The sequence below is a fragment of the Macrotis lagotis genome, chromosome 5 (genome assembly GCF_037893015.1).
Source record: "Macrotis lagotis isolate mMagLag1 chromosome 5, bilby.v1.9.chrom.fasta, whole genome shotgun sequence".
In the NCBI taxonomy this organism is placed as follows: Eukaryota; Metazoa; Chordata; class Mammalia; order Peramelemorphia; family Peramelidae; genus Macrotis; species Macrotis lagotis.
Genome location: NC_133662.1, coordinates 254350294 through 254375226, shown reverse-complemented (window position 1 = coordinate 254375226; position 24933 = coordinate 254350294). Strand labels below are relative to the sequence as shown.

Here is a 24933-nt window from a genome sequence, read left to right as displayed (position 1 = left end):
GTTGTGACTCTCATAAGGATCGCGTGGGCGAACAAGCATCTAAAAATAATGAAGAATCGATAATTATAGCCTGGGATCTTTTCTATTTTTTGATGCTTTCTCCCCCTCCCTTCCTCCTTCCCCCTCTTTCCCTCCCCCTCCAGGCCCTAAAGCTCCATCTATTGATAAGCCAACTTCCTGTGATAATGTAGAATCACATCAGCTGCCTACCCTCCTGGCTGAGAGATGGAGGGTGCTCCGGGGACCATCAGGGGCCCCCAGTTGGGCCCTTAGGCCTTGAGGCTGGGTACCTAGGAGTCTCCTGTTCACCCAGAGTCACAGCCCCATAGTCATCTCTGACTCCCCTATCTCCAGCCATGAGCACCTCTGCCGTGACTCTCGATGCCGTGTCTCTTCTATTCCTCGTGGCTCCTGCCGACTTTATTAACCCAGTATGTGAGATCTTCAGTAGTGTTGACCTCAACCTAATGCTCCGGCATTATTGCCCTCTCCACCCACCGGACAGATGGACTCTTCACTCTTCTCATTTTTCCCATGCTTCTCAAATTTCCACATCTACTCTCTATGGAGTCGTCTCTCCATGACTCCCCAAAGCCTTTACCCTGTAGCCCCTTCTAGACAATAGGATTGTGGGCAGGAGCAGTGCTGCCTTGTGTCTCTCTTCTATAAAATGGGAGTGATCGTGTCTCATTAGGCACAACTTTATGAAAAGAACCCCACATAATCCCAAAGGTGCCAAGAGACTCTAGGAATCCGTCATAGGGTCTGCCATGTTGTTGATAAATGGTGGTAAAAGAACCATCATCCTTTCATATAGAGACCATAGACTCCTAGAGGCCAGCTCATCCAGCCCCCTCCTCCTGCAGATGAGGAAATCAGGGCCTGGAAAGGGCAAGAGATTTGACCAGTGCCATACCCCAAGTTCCCATCTCTTTCCACTGCATCCTGACTGCCTGGTTCAAAATGGATTCACATCTTTTACCCTATTCAATCTTCCCAGGATCATTGTAGTTTTTTTCAGATTGGCATGATTATGCCCATCTCCCAGATGAGGAGACTGAGGCCCACAGAGGAGGTAAAGAGCTTTCAGCACACTGGAGTGAATAGATGGAATGCTGGCCTGGGGTCGAGGAGACTTAGGTTCAAATCCCACCGTAGGCCCTTCCTAAATGTGTGGGCAGTTGTGTGCCCCTTAAAGGGGCAACCCTCCAAGCCTCAGTTTCCTCATTGATCAAATAGACAGCTGGCATCAGTAGCATTTCCTTCCCCAGAGGGTGGTGAGGATCTGATAAGATTCCCCATCTAAAGGGAGCTGCAAACTTTAAAAGTACGATAAGAATGCCAGTTAGGATTATTTTACTAAGTTACACAGCTGGTTACTGGCAGGGTTCAGTTTCCACACTAGGTTCCTGATGCCAGGCCTCAGGCTTTTTCCATTGGATCACCCTTGTCTCTGTAAAGGAGAAAGGACAAATTCATTACTCTTCCCTCTTCTTTCTCCATCCACCCGCCCCCACCTTTTAATCACAAACAGGAAGGCCCCATGACAAGGGACAGACAACACCTGCTGTTCTCCAACCCAAGCACCTCATAGGGCCACGCTGAGAAAGGGCAGTGGCCACGGGCAGCTTTGGCCCTAACCATGGCCTCTTGCAGGCCCAAAGAACAGCTGCTCAGACATCTGTGCTTCTTCCCACCCCAACACCCCCACCTTGGGTTGCTGCCATGTTGACATACCCATGCCTCCTTATTTAGGGAGCCTTTCCTTGGGACAATGACAGGACCCGGATCTCCACTCAGAAACCCTGAGAGTCCTTTGAGTTAGACTCAAATAATAATAATGGACTTTTAGGGCCAGAAGAATCATTCATCCAAGTCCTCCATTGAGGATTCCACACACAAGCCAGTCAAAGAAAGAAAGAAACCAAGTTGTGTCACTCCTGCAGCTCGGCTGGAAGGGCCATCCAAGGGTATCATTTTGCTGATCAGGATACTGAGGCTCAGAGAGTTTAAGTAAATTAAGATTGTACAATTAGACATGGAAGGGATCTGACCTTGGTTTCATAGAGAAGTAAACCAAGGCCAGAGAGGATAACCAGGTCTTAAGGATCAAAGATGGGACTTGAGCCCCAGGCCAATATTCTTCCCACTGGAGAACCCTCCCTCCCAGGGAGGATTGAACCATACTTTGGGCGGGGGGCATTCAACTCTGAGATTCATAGGCTCTAAGATCTCAAGCAGGTGAGGACTCCTCGGAGGCTGCCTCATCCAATCCCCCTATTTTACAGAGGAGAAAAATGGAGGCCAAAGATGAAGCAACCTGTCCCAAGTTTATGGAGCTGGTCAGTGTTCAAGGCATAGTTTGAATCCAGAACCTCTTCCCACTGTGCCATTTGCAGGAGACTTGCCTGGCTTGTCTCTGCACTACCAGCCAGGAACAGACTTTCCCATTACTTCATTGCTTCTTTTGCACAATAAGAAGGCAAATCAACCCCTAGCAACCCCTTACCTAGAGGACCCCCCTCTCCCCCTTTTATACCAGGCTCGGACTCTTGGCCATTCCTTCTCCAATAGCTTTGAGCCCCTGCAGGGTGGTCTCTTCTTGTCCCTAGCAATCTGGGTGAAGGTATTTGCAGCATCAAAAACTGGTGCAGTTTTTCCCCTCTATGGCCCTAAAGGCAGGTCCCAAGTCCCTGACCCAGAGGGACTTTCACCAGAGACCCCAACCTTGGGAACATGAAGGATGAAATAGAGATGGGAACATGGGGTTGAAATGGAGAAGTGATGAATTATGCTGAGATGAGTAGGGAGGACAAGGGGGAACCCAAGGGGGTCCTTCCATGATTCCAGACAATACCCACTGGATGCTGGGCAGGCTATACTGATCCCCAACTGCTTGGCAGAGACTGTGAGGTCTGCCCAGCTTAATTGGCTGTAGGGGAGGAGGTCAGTATAGCTGGTCATCAGGCAAGGCAGGATTTAATCCTGCAATTCTTAGAGGGAACATGACGCCACAGCCCCAGACTTGGGGTCATTCTCAGAGGCAGCATGGCACATAACCCTAGACTTAGGCTTTGCTAGGTGGCACAGATAATAGAGTGCCAGTTCTGGAGTCAAAAAGACCCAGGTTCAAATTTTACCTCACACAGTTCATAGCTGTGTGACCCTATGCAAGTCCCTTCACCTTGTTTCCTCATCCATAAAAAGAGCTGGAGAAATGTGGCAAACCAGTATCTTTGCCAAGAAAACCCCAAATGTGATCACGGAGAGTCGGACACAACTGAAGAGCCACAAAGGTCTAAGTGCTTTTTCTTTCATTGGACCAGAGAACCTGTAAGAGAGGCACAGGCTTTGAGTCTAGGATTGTCTAAGGACTGTGTTTTGAAAAGGATCTTTTGTGGGGAGGGGGATGGCTGAATTGGTTTAAAGATATAAAGGAGATCACTTTGACCCTATTGTTATGGGAGGTGTGAAACAAGGAGACATTCTCACCCAAGGCCTAGGCCTAATGCTGGGTAGAGTCCAAGTCAAAGAGGAAAGGGGCCTCTGGATGGGGAGATGCCTCAGACGACCGGCACTGACTGGCGAGCCTCCTGAATGTTGGAAAATCTCATGAAATCCATTGTCACTACCAAAAAGGTGGGACCAAATACTCCTCAGAAGAGAACCCAAGTGAATGAAGAACGTCTGTTATCCAGGCTCTTGGACAGTTGAAAGATGAACCAGAGGCCCAGGACTATCTAACTTCATCGATCTTGAGTCAGCCATGGAGACAGATGATGAACCATCCCCAGCAGAAGAAAGAGAAGGCTGGGCTGTGCCTGGGACTTGGGGGACCTCAAGATCTCTCAAACACTCATCTCTTATCTTATCAGCTGTATTCTCCTGGTGATCCAATATGTCAGTGAATCCTAGAATAAATATCTCCATGCGACAGGATCAGGATTTCAAAGAGGACTTCAGAGGTGCTGAGTGGGCACCAGTGGACCGCAACAAGAGACCGTGCCAGAGCAGCAGCCAAGATCTCTTCCAGGAGATGTCTGGCTGGCGAGGTCGTAAGATGAGGAAGGACCTGGCGAAGAGACCCCTACTCCTCCAAGGCCATTTTGTGACTTGGATCCTCCTCCCCTGAGGTCCACTCCTTGGTCTGGCTCCACTCCAGACCTGTCCTCCTCCCACTCCTGCTGTCCCTGTGAGCCCCTAGCCCCACACCACCCAGCCAGATGGTTCTCCCCCAGAGTGAGGACCAGGGGCGGCTAGGTTGTGTAGTGGATAAAGCACCGGCCCTGGAGTCAGGAGTACCTGGGTTCAAATCCGGTCTCAAACACTCAATAATTACCTAGCTGTGTGGCCTTGGGCAAGCCACTTAACTCCATTTGCGTTGAAACAAACAAAACCAAAAAAAAAGAGAGGAGGGAGACATAAGGACAGTTGATCTCACTCATCTTCCAGATAAGGAAGAAACTGGTGGACTTTACTGTACTCTAAAGCCCCCAGGGTGGGGAATTCCTGGATGGGAAACAAAACCAAAGCAGCCTGGGGAGCCCGGCCCAGACATCGACTTAGTAAGCCTAAGGGATAGGGACTGGCTCTGTCTGTGCTTTCTTTGGCCAAGGAGCTCTATGAAGAGGAAACACCCTCCCTCTAGGCAGGTAGACACTCCCTGTGATGTCAGCCTCAGAGAGGAGTCCAGAACCCTGAGAGTTAGTGACTTGTCCAGGACCACTCTGCCTGTCCTGTGTCAGCAGCAGGACCTCCTGGCTCCTGGACCAGCTCTCCGTCCACCCATCCAGGGCTGCCTTTTATAGGAGCAGCTATTTAAGGCTAGAAGGAACCTCTGGGACATCTAGTCCAAGCCTTCCCCATTTCAGGGTGAAAGAAATGGAAGTCCACAGAGATTTAAGTCACATGGGAGGGGGCAGTTGGGGCAGGATTGGAATCCAGCCCCTGGGACTCCAGATCAACCTTTTTTTTTCTTTTTTTCTTTTTTAGTTTTTGCAAGGCAATGGGGTTAAGTGGCTCAGGTCCTCCTGACTCCAAGGCCAGTGCTCTATCCACTGCACCACCTAGCCAACCCTAACCATTCTTTTCCTTGTGCTATTCTATCTATATGCAAGTTCTCTTTGTCCAAGCTTAGTTTTCTTCCCCACCGATGATCACTTTTCTCTCCTTTTCCTCTCTCCCTCTCCCCAAATGAATACCTTAGCCCAGAAACACCCATCTCTTCTGTTTGGTGGGGGCCAGTGTGACCCCTTGGGTTTTGTGTATGGGTAGGTGATGAGTCTATCTCTTCTCTGAGGTCAAAAGTCACCAAATAAAGCCATCTTACCTGCTGATGGGGGGAAACGGAGGAACAGTCAGAGGACAGGCCCCCTGACTCCTGGGGTACTCCTTACCCATGCAGAGCTTCCCAGGGCTGGCCATGATTTTCCCCCTGGGGGGGCCTCCAAGGGTTAGGGACACTCTGATCCCTATATCTAGCTGACATGGGTTATTCCATCTCTGCATCCAATGTATTCCCCACTTGTGCTCTCTAGAATCAGAGAGTTTTGGAGCTGGAAGGACCCTTGGACACAGAAGTCACTCACCCAAGGTCATAGGACTAGAAGACATGAATTCTTTGCTTCCAACATTTCCATGGTGCAACCCTGAGCGAGTCACTTCCCTGGGCCTCGGTTTCTTCATCTGTAAAATGGGGTTTTCTCAGCCAGCTCTCTCGTTCTGTGGCATCTCCTTCCTTGCCCCTGCTCAGATGGGGTTCAAACCTCCTCTCAGTGGAGGCTCCCCACCATGTGACCCTGGGCAAGGCCCCAAGAGCTTTCTTAGTTCTCCAATTTGGAGTAGACCAGATGCCTCTGAGCTTCGGAGCTAGAGTCCCAGTGCCCTTTTCATCTCTTCAGTAGTTTTCCTGTGGAATCTCATTTATTTTTGACATGAACCATTGTTCATCATTGGCACAGGACGGCCATGGTTGACTTTGGCCTTCTCTATAAAAAAGGATTTTATTCAGTAGCTCTAACATAAAAAAAGATCCCAGGACAAGGATTACAATGATTTAAAGGAATAAACTTCAGGTTTTTCAGATGTCACATCAAGAAATGTGTTTTATGGGACAGCAAGGTGGAGCAGTGGATAGAGCATTGGCCCTGGAGTCAGGAGGACCTGAGTTCAAATCCAGCCTCAGGCACTTAACAATTACCTAGCTGTGTGGCCTTGAGCAAGTCACTTAACTCCACTGCCTTGTAAAAACCTAAAAAAGAAAAAAAAAGAATGTGTTTTACATGAATCATCCAGTTCCCAGTCATTTGTTCCCACTAATGTTCATTGCTCACCAGATTATTCACTAACTACTTTCTTAGGGCAATGTCCCCTGAACCCCTCTCCTAGGCCACACTGGGGGAGTCCTCCCCATCCCCAGCCCTTCCTGCCTTCCATCTGGCTTTGGGAGAGATCCCCTGGAAGTGACCGCCAACCTTTCTGACTCTGGCCCACGTCAGAACATGGCCTACTCTTAAAGCAGGCATCGGGTTCTATCAGCAGATGGGTGTCTGCCTCCTTGACCTGTCTGGTAGACCAAGGCCCAGCCATGGCAGGGGCCAACCATGGGTCCTGGGTCCCTCCAAGTCCCTTCTACCTCTATGAAATTCTGCTTGCATAGACTGCCCCACGGGCATTTTCTAAGCCCAGGAAAACTCAATTACCCATGTGGATTTGGAGTTCCAGGGGTTTGGCAGTTCCCTGGTCTGCATCCTGTCCTTGCCTGCCCCCTGCCCCCAATGACTTTCATTCATTCTTCTGTAAGCTCATTGCAGGAGGTGACAGCACAGACACCCATAAAGCATTGCAGAACTGCGGCTCTTAAAAATGATGTAATGCTTACCCATGACCCATCGATCAGTGAACTAGCATTTAAGGGCCTCCTGTGCGTCAGACTGCTGAGGACCACTGGCAGGTTGGTGGTGACGCTGTCGAGGTGGGGATTTTCTCGTGGATGTAGACTAGAGGGTCACGCGGTCCTGTCCAGCTTTAGCGTGGGGCCTGCTCATAGTAGGTTCTATTGACTGACTCAATATTGATTGACTGAATGATAAGGGACTGGATGACCGAGACATCCCTTCTGTACAGGCATGGATTGGACCCCCTCTCTAATGCTGGGAATGACCCCCAAAATATCTGAAAGGCCCCTGCCCACAAGAGGCGTTTATCATATGAGAATAAATATTGGTGTGTTGGTGGGTCACTAGGATGCCAAGGGAGCTCTGGGTTCCTTATAAAGGAGATCAGAGGGCCGAGGAGAGAGGGGGGTCCCCAGGGCCCCACACTAAACACCACACACACACACACACACACACACACATATTCTCAACATACACTAACACATAGACACACACTTGCTGATCACTCTCACATACAAACTCTTACACACAAACACACACTCACATCTATACACACATTCTCAGCATACACTCCAACACATACAGATATACACACACCCACTGAACACACACTCTTACACATACACTCACATTCTCAACATACACTCTAACACACGCATATTCTCACACACACACCTTCTCAACATACACTCCAACACATACAGACACATACTTACACCCTGGACACACACTTACACCCTGAACACACACTTACTGTTCACACTCACACTCTCTCACATAAAAATTTTCACACACACACTCTTATACACATACTCACATTCATATACATACCTTCTCAACATACACTCTAATACATAGATACACACATTCTCTCTTACACACATACACATTCTCATCATACATTCTAATATACACACTTATACCCACTGAACACATACACACATTCTCAACATATACTCTAACACATGCAGACACATTCTCACCCCCACACACATTCTCAACATACATGCTCATACAGACACTCTTACACCCTGAACACACTTATTTTTCACACTCACTCTCACATACAAACTTTCACACACACAATCTTACACACATACTCACACTCATACACATACACATACCTTCTCAACATACACTCTAATATACACATACTCTTTCTCTTACACACACATACTCTCATCATACACTCTAATACATGCACTTACACCCACTGAACACACATACATTCTCACACACACACACACTCAACATATACTCTAACAGACACACACACTCACACCCATGCACACACCTTGTCAACATACACTCTAGTACAGACACACCTACCCACTGATTACACACACTCACATACATTCTCAACATACACTCCAATACACAGACACATACATTCACACACTCACACATACGTTCTCAACATGCTAATACAAATACACACTTACACCCTGAACACACACTTACTGTTCACACTCACAAACTTTCTTTTTTGGGGGGGTTTCAAGGCAAATGGGGTTAAGTCATTTTCCCAAGGCCACACAGCTAGGTAATTATTAAGTGTCTGAGACCAGATGTGAACCCAGGTACTCCTGACCCCAGGGCCGGCGCTTTATCCACTGCACCACCTAGCCACCCCCTCACAAACTTTCATACACACATTCACATTCATACATACCTTCTCAACATATACTCTAATACATAGATATACACTCTCTCTCCCTTACACACACACTCATTCTCATCATACACTCTAATACAGATATACACACACTCTTTTACACTACACTCTAATACATGCAGACACACCTACCCACTGATCACACACATTCACACACATTCTCAACATACACTTCAATATACAGACACATACATTCTCACACATGCTCACATATATTCTCAACATACACTAACACATACAGACACACACTTACTGTTCATATTCACTCTCATATACAAACTTTCACACACTCTTACATGCATACATACTTATACACATACCTTCTCAACACTCTAATACATACACATACTTTCTCTTACACACACATTCTCATCATACACTGTAATACATAGACACACCCACCCACTGATCATACACACACTCTCCTTTACACACACTCACATATGTTCTCTACATACACTAGCACATACAGACATGCTGTTCACACTCACATACAAACTTTCACACACACTCGTACACACATTCATACACATACCTTCTCAACATACACTCTAATACATAGATACACACTCTCTTACACACATACACATTCTCATCATACACTCTAATACACACACACTTATACCCACTGAACACACATACACTCACACACACTCACATTCTCAACATATAACTCTAACATATACATTCTTACACACACACACTCACACCCATATACACACCTTGTCAACATACACTCTAATACAGACACAGCCACCCACTGATCACACACACATACATTCTCAACATACACTCCAATACAGACACATACATTTTCACACATACACACATACACTCTCAACATACATGCTAATATATACAAATATACTTACACCCTGAACACACACACTTACTGTTCACACTCACACTCTTTCACATACAAACTTTCACACATACACACACTCTCTCTTACATATGCATTCTCAACATACACTAACATACAGACACACACATTCTGAACATACACTCTAACACATACAGACACACACACTTACACCCTGCATACAGGGTCCTCTTGCCAAGGCTTGATTTCTTTGAGAACCCTTCCCCCACTGCCTCACCTATGGGTTGCTGCCTCCTTGCCCCATGCCGTATGCCGGAGTGAGGAGGGGTTTGACGGACCTGTGTTTGGTTTATGGCTAAGCAGAAGGGGAAGGAGACATCAAAGTCAGAAGGTGCTCTCCTTCCATGGCTTTCCTCTGCAGTCTAAGCCAGGGCCCTCCAGCCTCCTCCAAACCTTGACATCCTTGGGCTGTGGGTCTCTTTGGGAAGAATCCTGGAGGAGTCGTGGCCAGCAGAGAGCCTGGTAGAGTGAAGCAGGGGAGAAGGAGGTGATTCCCCTGATTTCCTCCCCAAGGGAGCAGCACCAGACACCTTGGGGCTAAATCCACTGCCCCAAAGTTCCCAGGTCCAGAGCTGGAAGGGACCTGGGAGGCACCTGGTCTAATTCTTTTATTTCACTGAGAAGGAAACTGAGGCCCAGGGAAGGAAAATGACTTGAGTACAGTCATAAAGGTAAAAAGGAGGCAAAGGTAGGATTTGAACCCTTGTCCTCTGAGCCCAAGGTCTACCACACCAACATTGTCTTTTCTTAGGTTCTTGGGCTTAAATATGCTTGGCACAGAACCACATAGATGAAGAATACTTGAATAACTACTGAATTAAATCCGGCTCCTCTGGCCTCAGTCTCCCATCAGTCCAAAGGGAAGGGGTTGGGCCGGATGACCTCAAGTGTCCTTCCGGCCCTGGATTCAGGATCCTGGGACCCAGGGAAATAGAGATCATACAACGGCCAAGGCCACACACATTTCTCTGTGGAGAACTCAGCTGCCTTCCCACCTTCCTCCATCTCCAACCAGAGCTGGCTCTCCCCTGGGGTCCCCAGAGCCCCTGGCTCCTGGTGGTTGACCTGAGACTCAGAGGGGAATGAAGGAGGTGGCTTCTCCAGTTGGGAAATGATAACACCCAGGAAGGGTGGATGTGTTTGTAGAGGGTGGGGGATCACTCCATGCTGCCCATTTTGTAAACCTTTCAGTAATAGGAATTGTACTTGGGATTCTTTTGGGGTGTGACTTGGATTGACCCTATTGCCATTGTCTTTTTTTTTTTTTGGACATAAGAGATTCAAACCCTTGTCATCCTTCCCCCCATCAAAAAAAAAAAAATAACCACAAATTAGTCTGCTTAAAACCTTCTCTTCCCACTCTTTGGTCTCCAGAGCAAGTGGGCTTGAACAACCCCTCCTCACATGAACATTCCCCTTCTAAGGATACTCTGTTGACCCTGGTTTCTCCTGGATCCCACTGTTCTGAGGCTTAGAGGGATCCTTAGTCCTGCCCCACATCCTCCCAAGGATGATCCCCATCTCTGGGCACAGCCTAACAAAGAAAAAGGAAGAAGACCAAGATACTCTACCATCATGGTAAAGTTCACCTAAGTCTCAGCTCTCAGGTTCAGAAAAGTGTCTGACCTGAAAAGAGGGGGGGTGAGGAGCCCAGGAAAACCAGTCTAGGATTTAAAGCATTTATAATTATTACATATTCTCTCTAGGATCCAATGCATCCACTCTCCTTGAGTGGAATCAACTCTTGAATCTGGAATCTCAATTCCCATCTACCCTTGGGATCTAGGTAAGAATTGATGAACCCGTGTTAAGGATGAGAAAGCTGATTGGCTTGTTCAATGTCCTTCAGTTGCAAATCTCAAAATCTTTTTCTTTGGTTTTGTGGCAGTTGTGTCTGAGTCTTCATGACCCCTTTGGGGGTTTTCTTGGCAGGGATACTGAAGTGGTTTTGCCAAATCCTTCTCCAGTTCACTTTATACATGAGGAAACTGAGGCAGACAGGGTGAAGTGACTTGCCCAGAGTCACACAACTACTATCTGAGGCTGAATTTGAACTCAAGAGCCCTGACTTCGGGCCCAGAATTCTATCCACTGCACCATCCCTAGTTCTGTTATTATATAGTTATAATAGTTTTTAATTTCTTGGCTTGTGGTCCACAGTACCAAGATTTCCTAGTTGGGAGGGGGCTCATTTAGGGCTAGGGGCTCATTCCTAGTCACCAGGACATGACCAAAGCCAGGCTCACATAAATGTCAGAAAATCCCATCATAAGATGACTCAGCACTGTCCCAATGGACATGGGTGAAGACCTGGATTCAAATCCTTTTCTGTCACTTTCTCAACTGGATAACCTTAGAAGAACTAATGAGGAGCTTGGACTAGAGGGATCCAGTGCTGACTGGATCCCTCTGGTCCAAGCTCCTCATTTTTTTTTTTATTTTTGCAAGGCAATGGGGTTAAGTTACTTGCTCAAGGTCACACAGCTAGGTCATTATTAAGTGTCTGAGGCTGGATTCGAACTCAGGTCCTTCTGACTCCAGGGTCAGTGCCTTATCCATTACACCACCTAGCCACCCACCCCCCAAGCTCCTCATTCTATAGGTGGGGAGACTGAGGCACAGTCACGTCTAAAGTGGGAGATACATCCAGAAAGTAGGAGTGGGACTCAAACCAGGTCACTTGACTGTGAGCCTTGATTTCCCCACCTGTAAAAGGGTCAGCTTGGACTAGTAGCCTAGGCGGTCCCTTCCACCTGTAGGGCGTGATCCTGAGTGAGCAGACAAGCCTAGCTTTTGATCTTTGGATGCCTTCTCAGTGGAAAGAACTGGGCAGGCGTAGCCTCCACTGGGACAGGAGAGCTGAGGTCAGCATTTGGGGGGGCTGTTGGTCTTGTTCTCCACGGTCCAAGAATACAAACAAGTGATGGTCAGCATCCCACAGAGGCTGAGCCAGACCATTTAGACTGCGTAGACGTAGGACCTGGGTTCGAGATGGTGATTCTTTTGGCCAGGGGGTTGGGGATGGTGACTTTGAGCCCCCTCTCAGCCCTGAAATCTAATGATTGTGTGAACAGATTAATTTGATTCATCATGCTTGGGGAGCACAGAGTTGTTTATAATCACTCATTGGTTGAGAGAATAAATGGCCTGTTTCCAAATGTGAGGCTGGGGGATGGCTGTGTTTGTAGTAGCCTCTCTGGGCCTTCTTGGTCTGCCTGCTTCTACTACTCAGATGGATTTGGGCCGACCAGCCATGGGGTGGGTGGGGAAGACACTGGCCTTGACTCAGTGAGTCCCCCAAAGCTCCCCAGCCTTCTGGCTTCACGAGGTGGGGAAGCAACAGGTGGGAGCAACTCTCTGGGGATTCTGTCCCACTTTGTGCTGAGGCCAGAGCCAAGAATAGAGGCTGGGGTCTCCTGAGACCACACTAATGCTTTCCCTCTTAGGGTTGACTTGGGCAGTCTGCTTAGATACCTTTTGGGGATGGGAAGGGAGAAAGAACCAAGACTCCTCTCCCCAGCTTTCATCTCATGGTACCTCTGAATTCATTTCACCAAGCATACATTTGACACCTACTGTGTATGAGAGGCATTGTGGAATAAATAATACAGAGCCTCAGATTTTGGAGGAATTGGGCTTAGCTTTCTGTCTCTTAACACAGTCTGGCTGTGTGACCTTGAACAAGTCAACTTCTTGGTGCCTTGGGCCTGAGTGAGGCCCAGAAGAGATTTTGAAGTTGGATCCATCAATCAACAAACAAACTCCTGCTGTATGTCTGGCAAGAGAGCTGAAGCCAAAGTGAAAAACCCTCTCTCATCCATCTAGTATTTAGGACTTTCTCAAGGATAGGCTGCTGAGATGAATGGGGAGAACAGAGGGGAGAGAGAAAATCTGAGTTCAAATCCTTCCATTTATTACTTGTGCCATTGGCCAAGTCATTTCAGCTCTGTAGACCTGTTTCCTCTTTCAAAAATTGAGGGAGTTGACAAGGTCATCTTTCTATCATACATCTCTGACCCTGTGATCCTAAGATAAGGGCAGGGAGGTAAGAGAGAGGGCTGATTCATGGGCAGAGTCCACGCAAGAGTCTCTGCCCTGGAGGATGCAGCCCTGCCTGGGGTCTGGACCACTCTGTGACTTCCTTGGTGAGACCTCTGCTGATCAAGAAGCTCCTCTAGGAAGTTGACTCACCCAAGGTCACACAGCCAGGCTGGGTTAGACAGAGGCAGCTAAGCCCAGCTCCTCCAAAACCTGGGGCCCAACCAGGCTGGCCTCCTCAGGGGAAGCCTTGACCTTCCACCAGCCCTCTCACCTGAAGCAGTGTGGTCCCTGGGGTCCCCTTCCGACTTTAGGAGCAGGTAGAGACGCAGCTACTGGCCAGGAGATCTTCCCATCAGAGCCTGTCGGTCTGGTCTCTTCTCTTGGAAGTCCGGATTATGACCTTTGTTCTAATGCATTCTGTCCAACAAACAACATTGTACTGAGGGTCTGGGGTCCAGATACAAGAGCTTCAGCCCCGCCTGAGGTCTGGACCACTCTGTGACTTCCTTGGTGAGACCTCTGCTGATTAAGGAACTCGGCTAGGAGGTGCCCAGGAGGTTGACTCACCCAAGGTCACACAGCCAGGCTGGGTTAGACAGAGGCAGCTAAACCCAGCTCTTCCAAAACCTGAAGCTACTTCTGTCTGCATGATTCCACAATGCCTCTCTCCTGCTCCACAGTAAGCATATAATGTATACTTGGTGAATTAAATATAGAGCTCCACATGGTAGAAGCTTGGGACTCAGGTCTCAGCTCCAGAGGGAATGACTCACCTGGAAGCTTTAGACTCTTCCCCCAGGGCCCATCCTTGGAGGAATTCTAGGAGCCCTCCTTCCTGGCCTTCCTACCCCCATCTCCATGTTTGCAATGGCCCCTTGCCCTCCTCAGAATTCCAAGTTTCCTCCAGGGATTGGCTCAGAATGTCCCCTTCTCCAGGAGACTCTTAGGGCCCCCCAGATGCTAATGCACCCCCATCCTGGCCAATTCCCTTGGAGCTGTTGTACGGACAGACGTGTAGTATATATTTATCCATGTATGAGTATGTTTCAATACACACTTGGGTTTTTTCTCCCTTAGTAGAGCAGAAGCTCCTTGAGGGCAGACACTTTTGGGGTCCCCCAGAGGCTAATGCACCCCTGCCCCGGCCAATTCCCTTGGAGCTTCTGTATGGACAGACATGTGGTATATGTTTATCCATGTATGAGCTTCGGGGTTTGGGGGGGTTTCTCTCCCTTAATAGATCAGAAGCTCCTTGAGGGCAGACATTTCGCTTTTGCCTTTGTAGTTCCAGTCTTTGAACCCCGGAACCACTTGATATATAGGTCGACTGATGATGGTATTCTAGTTTTAGACTTGGGAGGGTCCTCAGAGACTGGCCAGCTCTGCCCTCTCATTTTACAGATCAGGAAACTGTGGCCCAGGCCCAAAAGAGAGGACAGATAGGACCCCAGGGCCCAGTCTCTCCTTGCCCGTCACTGCTCCTGCCTCACAGTGACCACCTGATGGCCCCAGTGGTTTTCCCTAGCACGGTGGGTGGGTGTGTGTGTGTGTGTGTGTGTGTGTGTGTGTGTGTGTGTGTGTGTGTGTTGGGGGAGGGGGTGTCCACACTTGTCTCACTTCCTCCCCGGCAGCCTTGGCTTCACCTCCCTGAAAAGCCTGGTGGTAAATTCATTCATTGTCCAGCCCAGCCCAGGTTGGGAGGAGCCCAGACCGCCCTGCCCACTCCCCTCCACCCTCCCTGCAGCGATCGGGGGCCAGGGATGGTGAGGTTGGGGGGGGCATCTCAGAGCCATCCCCTTCCCCTATTTCAACGGGCCCTGCCTCCATTTCCTGAGTCAGATTGATTGTCAGACAGCTCCCCTCCCCTTCCCCCTTCCCCTTCCCCTTCTCTTCCCCCCACCCAGCCCTCCTGCCTGCCACCCTCTCTGGCTGCCTCTCTCTCTCTCTCCCTCTCTCTCTCTCTCCCTCTCTCTCTCGCTCTCCCTCTCTCTCCCCCTCCCTCCCTCCCTCCCTCCCTTTTGTTATTCGGCTCACAGAGTCGGGGCTCTGGCCCTGCTCCGGGCCGGGCGCCCCAGCCTCCGCAGCCAGCCCTCGGGGGCCCGGCCAGCTCCTCTTCCCTCCCCCTCCCGAGCTGCCTCTTGGGCTTTGGCTCCGGCTGGTCCCTGGCTCTCGTCTCTCAGGTTGGGGGGCCGCCTCCTCTTCCCCCTCCCACCGCCCCCCTTTCTCTGCTGCCGCTGCGGCTCCCAGCTTCTCCATCTCCCCCCCCTCCCGTCTGCCAGTCCAGCCTGGGTCCTGCCGCTCTGCCCAGCCCCAGGCCCCCCCTGCCCGCTAGCATGGCACTGCCAGCAGCCAGTTAAGTAGCAGGAGCAGCACTGGGGGGAGCAGGGATCCGGGTCGCCCCCCCGCCTCCAGATCGGTCATGGATGTGAGCAAGATGGTAAGTGCCCCCCTTCCCAGCCCCCTCACCCCGGAGCCACCTCCTGCCAGCGGGGAAAGTTTCGGTATTGTTGCTCTCTGGCCCCCGGGGCCCGGCTCCCAGCATGTGGGAGGCGAGCCAGAGTGGAAGCGGGGAGGCAGAGAGGTGTGGGAGGAAGGGGTTCTCCCAGCTGCCTCCTCGTCCCCCTGGATACCAGGGAGAGGGATGCCCCGAGGGCCGCCTCCCTCCGATGCCATCTCCCTGCCAACCCAGGGACAGCTCCGGGGCTTCCCGGGAAATGGGGAGTCCCAAGCCTGCCAGCTGCTGGTCAGGAAACCCCAACAGGTTTGGAAGGGCTGGGGGGAAGGCATCTCTCCCTGGGCCCTGCCTACCTGCCTCAGGTGCTTGGGCAGAGATGGGCACCTTCAGGGCGGCCTGGAGAGGAGGGCAGGCTGAAGCTCGGAGAGCTAGATGGAGGTGGGGACTGGGGGGAAGCAGAATAACCTCATCGAGGTAGAGCCAGGGGACAAGGAGGGAGGGTGGACAGCGCCAACCCAACTAAATGGAAAGGCATTTTTCGAACCTGCCTGGAGCCCCCTGAAAACCTGGAAGATCCCTTTTCTTTTTCAACGTCCCACCCAGCCCCATAAAGGGATCCACTTCCCCTCGGGGGCAGGTCAGGGATTTGCCCCTCTGCCCCCCTCCGCACCCCCCCCCCCCCATCAGAACAGCTCGGAGCACAAAGCAGGTGTTCCCAGTGTTTGCTCATTGGTTCTGGTCCCTTGGGAGTGCTTAGGGCAGTCCCCTCCCCAAGCAGAAAGCTGATGCCACCAGTGAGCAGCCCCCCCTTAGGGCTCTGGGGCAACTCCAGAATAGAGGCTTGTCCTGCTGTGCCTGTTGATTAGATAGGTGATCATCTCCAGGTGGAGGAACCTGGGGGGGCAGGAGTGGAGGTGGGGGTCTCTGCAGTCTGCAGGACCCCGCCTGGTCACGCTGCTTAGCCTTTCTGTGGGACCACCCAGCTGCCACAGGGTTGTTTCTGTTCAATGGAGCCCAGCCCTGGGGGCCTGGGGGGGGGGGGGGCTCTGCAGTCTGCAGACCAGCCTGGGTCTTAGGCCAGTGAGGACACAGCCTGGTCACACTGCTTAGCCTTGCTGAGGGACCCCAGGCTGCCACTGGCTTGTTTCTGTTCACTGGGGCCCAATCCTGGGGGGCGGCCGCTGCTCTCTCAGATCATTTTGGCCAGGATTAAATCCAGCTTCCTAAGAAGGTCAGTGTTCCAGGGCAGGGTTGGACAGTGATCACCATGGAACAGTGCAGACAAATTTCTGTTGGAGGCTCCGGCTCAGGTTACTGTGGACTCAGCCCACTGCTCTTTGGGTTCTTTGGCCCTCCCCCTCCCAGCTTTAGAAAACTGCAGAGGGGGTGGGACTGGGCCTTTTATACAAAGGGGCAGATGATCCCTATCCTCCAGGGACACCTGCAGGAACAGCAGGGGGGGGTGCTAGAAAGTGGAGGGGTTGGCAAATAAAAGATCTATTCAGGGGAGAAGGAGCAGACTTAAGTCTCTGTGGGCCCTTAGCTGACTGTCATCTGGGTGACCAAGTGGGCAGGTGAGGTGCCCCGGCTAGTCAGGACTAGGTTGGGGTGGCTGTACACACTGTAATCCCCCCCCCTTGTCGCCTATGGGGAAAAACCAGCCTGAAGAAAGCCCCCAGACCCTGGAGGGTGATTGGAAAGTACCAGGTAGCAGTTCCCCTTTCTATGGGTATGGGGGGGGCGCAGATGTCGCAGCCCCCCACCACTCTGAGCCCTTTATTAACTGCCATTATTAATACTTGCCACAATAGGGAGATGAGGAAACAGAAGAACAAAGCCCCTGGCTATGGTATTCATATCTAAAGTTGAAATAAAAAACAAGCAAAGATTCATTGTGTGTGTTGGGAGCAATCCCTGAGGCCTCCCTGGAAGGGGAGGAGAGGGCAGGGCAAGCCAAGGCCCAGATGGAGAGGGCCTCCTGGAGCAGAGCAGTGGGCAGGCAGAGACAGAGGCAGTAGCAGGCATGGTCCAGCTCTGCCCAGGGAGGCTGACCTGGCTTTTCAACAGAGGCCGGGGGTCCAGACTTGGGTTGGCTCTGATGCAGTCTCCTGTACTGGAGGCCGTGGAGAACCTGGGAGGGGAATGACCCTTGAGAAGCAATGCCAAGCCTACCTCTTTGTGGACACCTTCCAACTGGATCTGGAGAGGACCTCAGAGGGCACCCAGCCAAACCCCTCATTTTATAAATGAGGAAACTGAGGCAAGTTGAAGTATCTCAGGATAAGAGACCTAGAGGAGGAAGGAATCTCAGAGGCCATCTAGCTCACCTGGGACTCCCAGGCTAATGGGGAGACAACCTTCCAAGAGAGACCTTAAGTCTATCTTTGACCTTGGGGGCAAAGTGTTCTGTCAAAGTATCACCCAGTCAAAGGGTACATACAGTTTAGGAAATTGAGGCCCAGAATGCCTGTGTTGGTCCTGACTCAGCCCCTCAGTAGAACCATCCCAGGCTCTGACTTAATCTTGGGGCCACAGGAAGAACTAAGTGATTTGACCCTTCTAGGTGGGGAGGGAGGGGCAAGGATGGGGTTGCATGGTCCAGAATTCCTTTTCTCTGTATTTCTTCTGTCCTTGCTTCTTCTTGGGCAGAGAGGCAGGTCTCTTGGTGACTAGCTTCTCCAAGGATTTTCTTCCCAGGGTCTCCTGGCCCGTGGAGCAGCCTGATGTTTTGGGTCTCCTACAAAGGTGATATCATATGTTCATCAATTATTCAGCCATCAGGAGCCCAGCCTGGAATCTGCCATCCCAAGCTGTTTATAAAGAGCACATGAAGCCTGGAACAAGAAAACCTTCTCCATCCAGGCAGACTTACTGGGGCGCTGCCAGGCTCCTTCTGAGGAGTGTCCCCAGGTCATCCCTCTTTAGGCTCAGATCCCCACGATCCTCAGCCAAGGTCCAACAGTCTCAGTCTACCACTGCAACTATAGCTGAGGGCTCAAGCAGAGGAGGCACCCCCAAAAAAGAATGCCAGCACTTGGGCAGCCTCCTTGGTGGAGCTCAGCCCATTCCCTAACAAATATGAGAATGAAGAGAAGGCGGCCACATTCTTCTCCCACCAACTCCTCTTCTGTTCTAGAAGGACCTGAGGGAACGAGCAAAGGCCATATATCCTGATTGGCCAGTTCTAGCCAGAGGGTAGACTAGTGTTCCCAAAATTGGCCTTCTTCTTGCACCAGGCTATAAATGGCTCGGGACAATAGTCTCACCATCTGGTTGACTTGCTGAGTTATTGATTAGCCTGTGTTATCACCACGTCATAGCATCACTGGTCTTTGTGTTATGGGGTGACTGGTCAACTATTCCTTTATCTGGCCTACAGAATGCGTGGCACCGGCGACAATAAAAACAGATGTGGTTTCTGCCCACAAAGACCTTGTAGTCGAAACAGGGAGACAAGATAGAAGATGCAAGCCTTCCAAATATGGTGGCACTTAGGAAATTTCATTAAGGGGAAAGACTGGATTGTGCCTCCAGGTTCAAGGACAGGAATTGTGAATTGTGATTTATAGGAGGGGTTCTTGAAGGAACCTCTCTGGTTCTCTAAACCTCAGCTAATTGGAAGGTGACAGGAGTGAGAAGATATTTCTGCTCCTAAGAGCTAAAGGAGGAGACTTTGGAGGCCATCCTCTCCCACCTCCTCACTTTATAGATGGCAAAACTGGGGTCTAGAGAGATCCAGGTTATAGCAACTGCTCAATCTGGGATCCGAACTCAAACCCTCTGCCTCTAGAGCCACTTAAACCATATCTACCTCCCATAGAATGATGACATTAAGGAAAATGTGTCAGTAGATTGGAAAGAGCACTGGCCCCTGAGTAAAAAGACCTGAGTTTAAATCCTGGTCTGACCACTAGTAATTGTATGACTGGGCAAATCACTTAACCCTCTTTGAAAATCACTGGGAATAACCACACTCATGCCACACCAAAGTTGGAATCAGGAAAGCACAAAATAACTATGAGCTGCCACCACTCCAATTACTACAACCATAAAATGATCATTATAATAGATGTCTACTCCTTGTATAAACTGACAGGTGGGAAATCCCTCCATGACAAGTATGAATCAAAACGTTCTTAAAAACTCAGCCAATCAATTTTCTGGATCCAACCCTCATCTCACACATCCCATTGTTGTCCACAATCATTCAGATTGCCTCTGAAAACTTAAGAGCAACATTTTTAATGGATGCCAAAGGCTCATATCTCCAAGTTAGGTGAGAGAAAAGATCTTAAAATATGGCAGTCTGGCAGAAAAAAAATCTGAGTCATATGGGAACAGGATGAAATCCTCACTATTCTGTCTACTACTAAGGATGTTCTCAGGAAGTTGGCAGATGATGAGCTAGAAGCTCAAGACATAACTGGTAATCTCTTAGTTTGGAGCCCAGAGGAGAGGATGCCCTTTCTTTCTCCTCTAAACTGACAGTTCTTGAAAATGGATGGAAAATTGGTTCTAGCCATGCTCTTTGTAGCTCCAGAAGGCAAAGTTTTAGAGCTATGCCAACCAGGAGGCAGACCTTGACCCAAGGTAAACTTCCCACTAACCAGAGCTATTTAAAAATCAAATGGGCTACATTGCAAAGTAGTGAGCTCCTTGACTTTGGAAGTATGAAAGTATTGAGGATGTTATGGGTGAGGAGGACTCATCTTCTTTGGGAGAGAAGTTGGATTGGATATCTTATAAGGTTCCTTCCGACTTTGAGATTTGATTATTCAACCATTTGTCCTTGAAACAGGTGTGTGTAGGGGTGGCTAGGTGGCACAGTGGATAGAGCACCAGCCCTGGAGTCAGGAGGACCCGAGTTCAAATCTGAACTCAGACACTTAATAATTACCTAGCTGTGTGGCCTTGGGCAAGCCACTTAACCCCGTTTGCCTTGCAAAAACCTAAAAAAAAAGAAAAGAAACAGAGGGGGTGTGTGTGTGTGTGTGTGTGTGTGTGTGTGTGTGTGTGTGTGTGTGTTATTGACTCTTTTTTTTTACAACTTTGACCTTTCTGAGTGACTCCACACACCCTTAAACAATACCAATTCTCTCTTGTAATGTGTTGCCTCATTCTGTTGACCACCTTCCTGCCACGAGAGACAGTAGAAAGGTTGTATCACCATCAGTTGTTCTGAAGTCCTTGCCTGTCTCTGCAGCAATAAGCAGCCTTAGGTCATTGGCTATTGTTTTCCTTTCTATTGTTGCGTCATTGTGTACATTCTCTTCCTGTTTCTACAATTCATCAGTTCTCTTCCGTTTCCCTATTTTCTGATTTTTTTTCATATTAATTATTTCTTATGGCCAATAATATTCCATTTCATTTATCTACCACAAACTGTTCAGCCATTTATTCTTTGCTAACTCAAAAAGCAGTGATTGGAGTGGTTTTGTCAACATCAATTAATCCATTTTTATTAAGTGCCTACTGTGTATCTCTGGGTATACAAAAAGAGGCAAGAAAGTTCCTACCCTTAAGAAGCTCACAGTCTGATGGGGAAGCAACCTTCCAAGTGAGACCTCATCCACTCTCTTTGACCTTCTTTTAGTTATTTTTTTTAGGTTTGTTTTTTTTTGCAAGGCAATGGGGTTAAGTGACTTGCCCAAGGCCACACAGCTAGGTCATCATTAAGTGTCTGAGGTCGGATCTGAATTCAGGTACTCCTGACTTCAGGAACAGTGCTCTATCCACTGTGCCACCTAGCCGCCCCTCTCTGACCTTTTTGAGGACAAAGTGATATGTTTAGGTAGTAGCATCACTGAGACAAAGGTTACAGTTGAAAGAATTTCGTAGAATAATTTCTTAGTGAATCCCAGAGAAGTTGGATTGGTTCAGTGCAATGAAAAGAGGAATGAACTTAGTCACCGAATCTGAGCTCAAATCCATTCCCACATTTTCACTTACCACCTATGAAACCTTGGGCAAGTCACTCCTCTTCCCTCTGCCTCAGTTTCCCCATCTAAGCCAGGAGACAGTTAGACAAAATTCACCTATTGGGCGTGCAGTAGTGAGGATTCTTGGAGGCCATGAGTTGGTCTACATCAGAGGTGTCAAATGTGCAGCTTGTAGACTCCATGGGGCTCACAACTCTCTTGGTGCAGCCTGAACCCAGATTAAAATATAATAAAATATAACTAAAATATAATAATTAGAAGACTCAGGTTCCTAATTCATAAATTTGTAATTATAAATTTATACTTATTTATTTATATTTATAAATAAAATCTATTAAGATGCAGATAATGTTAATATGTGATTTTTTTTAAGTTTTTTTTTTTATAAGGCAAATGGGGTTAAGTGGCTTGCCCAAGGCCACACAGCTAGGTAATTATTAAGTGTCTGAGACCAGGTACTCCTGACTCCAAGGCTGGTGCTTTATCCACTACGACACCTAGCCGCCCCAGTATGTGATTTTTCTAAGTCAGTCCACAGTTCACTGGGATCATTATGAAGAGTTCAGTGGCCCTGTCTCTATTTGAGTTTCCTACCATTGATGACTGCTGAGATCCTTGCAGTTCTGTAGTTCTGGGCTTCTCTAATTAAGTCAAACCTCCTTAAAGATACCTTTTGAGGAAAACAAAATATGTAGAAGGAAAACTGCCATCTGTGCCATTGCTCCCTTCTTGGAACAAGATTTGACTCCAGAGAAAAAGATGAGGTTCAGAGAATGACCAGCCCAGCACCTGATGGTACCTACCCACAATCTCTCTGAGGGATTTCCTCAGATGCAACAACAGGACTTCCATCACCTGTGCAAAAGCCAGTAGCCCAAGATAAACAGTCATCTTTAGGAAAGACTCAGGTTCTGGAGTCAGAGGACCTGGGATCTTACCTTTGACCTTAATGATGACTTTGGGCAAGCTTGGACCTCAGTTTCTTCATCAGTATAACATAGGGTTCAGACTAGAAGACCTTTGAGGTCCCTTCCAACTCTGTCTATGATTCTGTGGTCTTCAGATACTTCTCTCTAGCCTCAGTTTCCTCATCTGTAAAATAAAGCAAGGGATTAGAGAGGGGGAGGGGTTGAACCAGATGGCCTCTAACTATAGTTTCTTTGCTTCTATTTTTCTGGCTCCCATGAGAGTTCGGATTTGTAGGGGATTTTGCTCTGGAGTCAGATTCACAGGGCTTCCCCAGGAGTAGACAGTGGGAGGAACATTAGGGGATAGTCAGGGGAGCATTAGACTCATTTCTAATTCCTGTTAACAGGATTAAAGAGGCCTTCTGGTCTGAGGGAGAGGCATTTTATGTGGGCTCACAGGTAGGTGGAAGAGATTATCTTAGGATGGATGAATGGATGGGTAGGTAAATGGATGATGGATGAATGGATGGGGGGTGGATAGGTAGATTTATTTGGCTGAGAGTGGAATGAGAGTAGAGGGGAGATGGGAAATGGGGAGTGCAGTTGAGGGATGGAGAATTGGGGGAGAGAAAGAAGCATTGAATTAATTTCAGGAAAGTAAGACAGGAGCCCAACAATCTGCTTCTGAACTAAGCTGCACAAGTCTTTGATATTCAACTCTAGAATGAACTTATGAACTGAGATGACCATAATCACCAGAAAATCCCTCTATCATGACAGGTTCAACTATGTAGAGAGAAGTAGTTTTGTATGTGGAAAGCCAAGATTTTAGTCTCAGAAGACCCCAGTTCAAATCCTGCCATTGACACCAAGTACCTATATGACCTTGGGCAAGTCACTTCATCTCTAGCCTTCTGTTTCTTTACATATAAAAATGAAGGGGTTAGACCAAGTGACCTCGAAGGCTTTTTCTACATGTGCTCCTATGACCTAATCATGACTTGAAGGGGAAATGAGCAGAGAATTTGCTTATTTAGGAGTGGGGTGTTTCCGTTTGGATCTGCTGGGTCCCTGTTCTGGGCTAATACCTATGGAACTTACCAATGGTAAGATCTCTACCTCCATGTGCTCTGTTGTTCTTCTCTGACAGTCTTTTTAGAAAGAACAGGGAGCACACAATTATCTCCCTGGATCTAACTCATTTTCTCTCTATGGATCTTCTGTGGTATTGAACTTGGGAGTATTAGAAGGTAATGTTCCTGATCTGGAGATGGGGGTGAGAAGAAAAGTCTGGGCCATGACCCTGACCACCCAGTTCTTCACCATTTTTCAGACCTGTAGTTGAGTCAAAAAAGCATTCCTGGTTCCCTGGTTGCTCCCTGGGGTTCCTCAGTCATCTCCAGTCCAACTTCCCCCACCCCTCAGCCCAATCATTGATCAGAGTTGATGGAGGGTGTCAGCAGTCTTTCAGCCTTCTCAGAATTTCCACAAATACCCCACAGAAGCTTGTGTTCTTACGATCCCCAGAAGATGTTGATTCTGTTTGGCCATTGTTAAGTCATTGCCTGCCATGTGCAGAATTGTGTGATGTCATAGACAGACAACTGGCCTTGGAGTCAAGAAGACCTGAGTTCAAGTGTTGACTGTAACATAGACAAGTTGTGTGGCTCAGACTGATAAATTGAGCATCATTACCAACATTCTTTGGTAGAGCGGCTTTCCTCTGTAGGAGTTCCCCATATAAATGAAATTATAGGTCCAGTCCAAAAAGAAAATCATCAGAATCTCATGACAATTGACCTCAAATAAACAGGAAGCTTTAGTCCTCCCTTTGGAAGACTCTATCTCCAAGTACCCGATAAGACTTTAGATTTTTAGGGAAATTCTGCTTGTGGCCAGCTTTGTGGGGCTTGGGAATGGGGATAGGATGGGGAAAGTAAGAAGGTGGTAGAGATAGTCCAGCAAGAGGGGACCTCATGGTGTCTTGCAGATTAGGTGATCTGGAGAAGGTGTTTGAGGCAAGTTCTAACTTCACGAGGATATGGATACCAATGACTCCAGTCCAACCTAGAGAACAGAAACCTTGATTTGGGTGAGGGTATCACTTCAGAGACCATCTAGGTGAACACTTCCATT

At 48.6% G+C, this 24933-nt stretch overlaps 1 protein-coding gene and 1 long non-coding RNA gene across 17 annotated transcripts in view; one reads left to right on the top strand and one right to left on the bottom strand.

Annotated features, from left to right (window-relative positions):
- HIP1 (huntingtin interacting protein 1) overlaps window positions 1–24933 on the top strand; it is a 123376-nt gene that overhangs the window by 35750 nt on the left and 62693 nt on the right. Inside the window, exon 1 of one of the 2 annotated variants that reach the window (XM_074189445.1) lies at window positions 15755–15932. The exons of the other annotated variant lie outside the window; for it this stretch is intronic. Coding sequence (XP_074045546.1) covers window positions 15915–15932 — 18 coding nt within the window. The 5' untranslated portion in view covers window positions 15755–15914. Of the gene's footprint in view, window positions 1–15754; window positions 15933–24933 lie in introns of those variants that run through there. 2 annotated transcript variants of the gene reach the window in all.
- Window positions 1347–24383, bottom strand: LOC141488944 (uncharacterized). Of its 15 annotated transcripts, XR_012468866.1 has the most exons (16): window positions 24133–24380; window positions 23899–23948; window positions 22828–22981; window positions 22484–22559; window positions 21986–22097; window positions 18123–18687; window positions 17754–17809; window positions 16304–16346; window positions 13767–13912; window positions 9672–9913; window positions 6881–7038; window positions 6200–6250; window positions 5589–5685; window positions 3493–5332; window positions 3185–3331; window positions 1347–1453 (listed from the first exon to the last, which is right to left on the bottom strand). It is a non-coding gene; the product is annotated as an uncharacterized LOC141488944 (long non-coding RNA). The 15 variants fall into 15 exon arrangements; XR_012468863.1 differs by having other exon boundaries at window positions 9672–9749; window positions 9848–9913; window positions 16304–18687; window positions 24133–24383; XR_012468861.1 differs by having other exon boundaries at window positions 16304–17809; window positions 18003–18687; window positions 24133–24383.